General features: G+C 47.7%; 1 protein-coding gene across 1 annotated transcript in view; it reads right to left on the bottom strand.

The window, feature by feature from the left end:
* Window positions 1–2,500, bottom strand: part of LOC143124587 (ankyrin-3-like) — a 106,953-nt gene that overhangs the window by 71,962 nt on the left and 32,491 nt on the right. The window contains exon 4 of the mRNA XM_076286231.1: window positions 483–581. Within this exon, the coding sequence (XP_076142346.1) occupies window positions 483–581 (99 nt within the window). The remainder of the gene's footprint in view (window positions 1–482; window positions 582–2,500) is intronic.

Here is a 2,500-nt window from a genome sequence, read left to right as displayed (position 1 = left end):
AAAATAGTTAACTGATATACTTGTATTGGTGATGTCTGAATGTCTTTCTCTCTCACACACAGATACACACAGACACACACATTCACATACACCCAGTGAGATTTCTCCCACATATGAATTTATCTCACTTTTTCCTCCATGTGTGTTTGTGTGCGCATGCATGTGTGTCTCTATAAATGGATGCATAGCTTTACGGTGTCAGTGTGTATGTGTGTGTGTGTGTATTTATTTGCATGTGCATATGCATGCATGCTTGTGTCCATTGGCATAGGCATGCATGCTTGTGTCAATTGTGTGTGTGTGTAATATGTGTGTGTGTTTGTGTGTATTTGCACATGCATATGCACGCATGCTTGTGTCCATTGTGTGTGTGTGTGTGTGTGTGTGTGTGTATGTGTGTGTGTGTGTGTGTGTGTGTGTGTGTGTGTTTGCGTGTATGTGTGTGTGTTTGTGTTTGTGATTGTGTGTGTGTGTATTATTACCTGACTCTGTGCGTTGACGTTGGCTCCATTGGTGACCAGCTCTCTCACCACATCCGCTTGTCCGGCCAGAGAGGCTATGTGCAGCGCTGTGTTTCCTTTCTGGATTAAGCGACAGAACGAGAGGCATGCCTCCATTAATCTCCCCAGCAGCTGTCTGCCCTCCACCCTCAGTCAGTATCCCCCAGAACCCCCCGCCCACGTCCTCCCCCCCGGCACCCCCCCCCCCCCTTGGACCATCTATCCCTGCCACCATGCCACACATTCCACCTCCACTGCCAAACATGTGTCACTTCCGATGACTCCTGAACACTCCGGACATAAACAACCCCCAACACAGTGGCTAACATTGGCCCAGATGCAGCCCAGATGTGGCCCAGACGCGGCTCTGGAGGGGCCCAGGCGTGCAGAAGGATCGGCAGTTATCCGGGGCCCCCTTCTAATTCGGCTCTGGTAAATACAGACAGCGTTTCTGACGGACTTTTAATAAACCTGGCAACGTGCATGCACGGAGGGAGGGGGGGGGCACAAGCACACGTCCGTGTGATGCCATTTCAAAGGCCGGGTGGCACAACAGCAGAGCCTGGTATGTTGGCACATAGTCCGCGGGAGAGTGGACAGGGTTTAGGGGACTTGACTGGCACTGGGAGGCTGTTTCCACCTCGCGGCTGTTGCTCTGGTTTGATCTGACAAGCTGAGATGGGGTATGCTTGCCATGTCCAGGGACATCCCATGACGGACCTTCTCCCAAATGTGCCGTATAGCACATTGATGGGTCTGTACACTCATCCATCTTAGAGTCACAGGTGAATGATGCGCCACTGCATTGCACCAACAGGGGGTCACAGAGGTCTTGAGACAATTGACACGTTGTTTTTTCCATTCATTGCATCATAGACCCTGAAGCTGCCACCATATGTATATGTGTGTGTGTGTGTGTGTGTGTGTGTGTGTGTGTGTGTGTGTGTGTGTGTGTGTGTGTGTGTGTGTGTGTGTGTGTGTATGTGTGTGTGTGTGTGTGTGTGTGTGTGTGTGTGTGTGTGTGTGTGTGTGTGTGTGTGTGTGTGTGTGTGTGTGTGTGTTTCTAATCATTGCTGGCCTGTATTGGTAACATCTGTGGTAAAATTGATGTACAGTAATGACTGCAGTGGAATATGTTGAATTATTCCACTGTGTTTTTTGAGGCTTCCTAGGCTTGGCCCTCTTGGGTGAAGTCGTTAACTCTGGTGTAGGGTGTGAATATTTCTGATCAAAGCTGCCCTTTAGATGTCCCATACTATAAATATATAGGGATGCACTGATGATCCAAAATACTGGCTCTTAAGAAACATGAACTGGGTCTCTCATTAAGAACCCAATTTAACCTGGATGCTTCAGTAATGCAACAGCAATGCAATCATTACCTATAGAGCCTTGTCAGACTGGATCATTACCTATAGTGCCTTCATATTCTTTCTGATAAGACTTCTGCCAATATCATTTTCCTTTGTCTCCTGCTTAAGGTCTCTGCATAATGTGTGCGTATGCGTGTGATGTGTGTGCGTATGCGTGTGATGTGTGTGTGTGTATGCGTGTGATGTGTGTGTGTGTGTGTGTGCGTGCGTGGGTCAGTGTGTCTGCGTGTCTGTGTGATAGAGGGAGAAAGTCTATCAACAGATAAGAACGTAAATTAGAATTGCAATCAGATGGCTATTTTTCTGAGCAGCTCTGTATCCTATCAAGTCTTCCTGCTTGTGTGGGGAGTGCTGTGACAAGAGCGGGTTCAGGGATCGCATTGGAAATAAAGAACTGGCAGTGGGAAAGTGTGACGCAATGCCCAGACCATAATAATTAAAAAGAAGTTCTATCTCGTTCCTAAATTACACAAATGGTCTACGCTCATGTTAGGATTTAAAAGTTGAACCAAGTTCAACGCTCAAATTGTTTGACGCTAGCGTAACGTTGCCGCTCCAACTGTTCCGCAGCCGAACCATAACGAACAATAGGAAATCTGCTGCTTTCCGCTAGTCAACCGTGTGGAA

Source organism: Alosa pseudoharengus, unplaced genomic scaffold (assembly GCF_046254945.1).
Source record: "Alosa pseudoharengus isolate Yale_2024_CS ecotype anadromous, Long Island Sound unplaced genomic scaffold, YU_APseudo_1.1 YU_APseudo_1.1_scf_15, whole genome shotgun sequence".
NCBI lineage: Eukaryota > Metazoa > Chordata > Actinopteri > Clupeiformes > Clupeidae > Alosa > Alosa pseudoharengus.
Note: the sequence above shows the minus strand (reverse complement) of the source record. Positions and strands in the feature narration are given on the sequence as shown.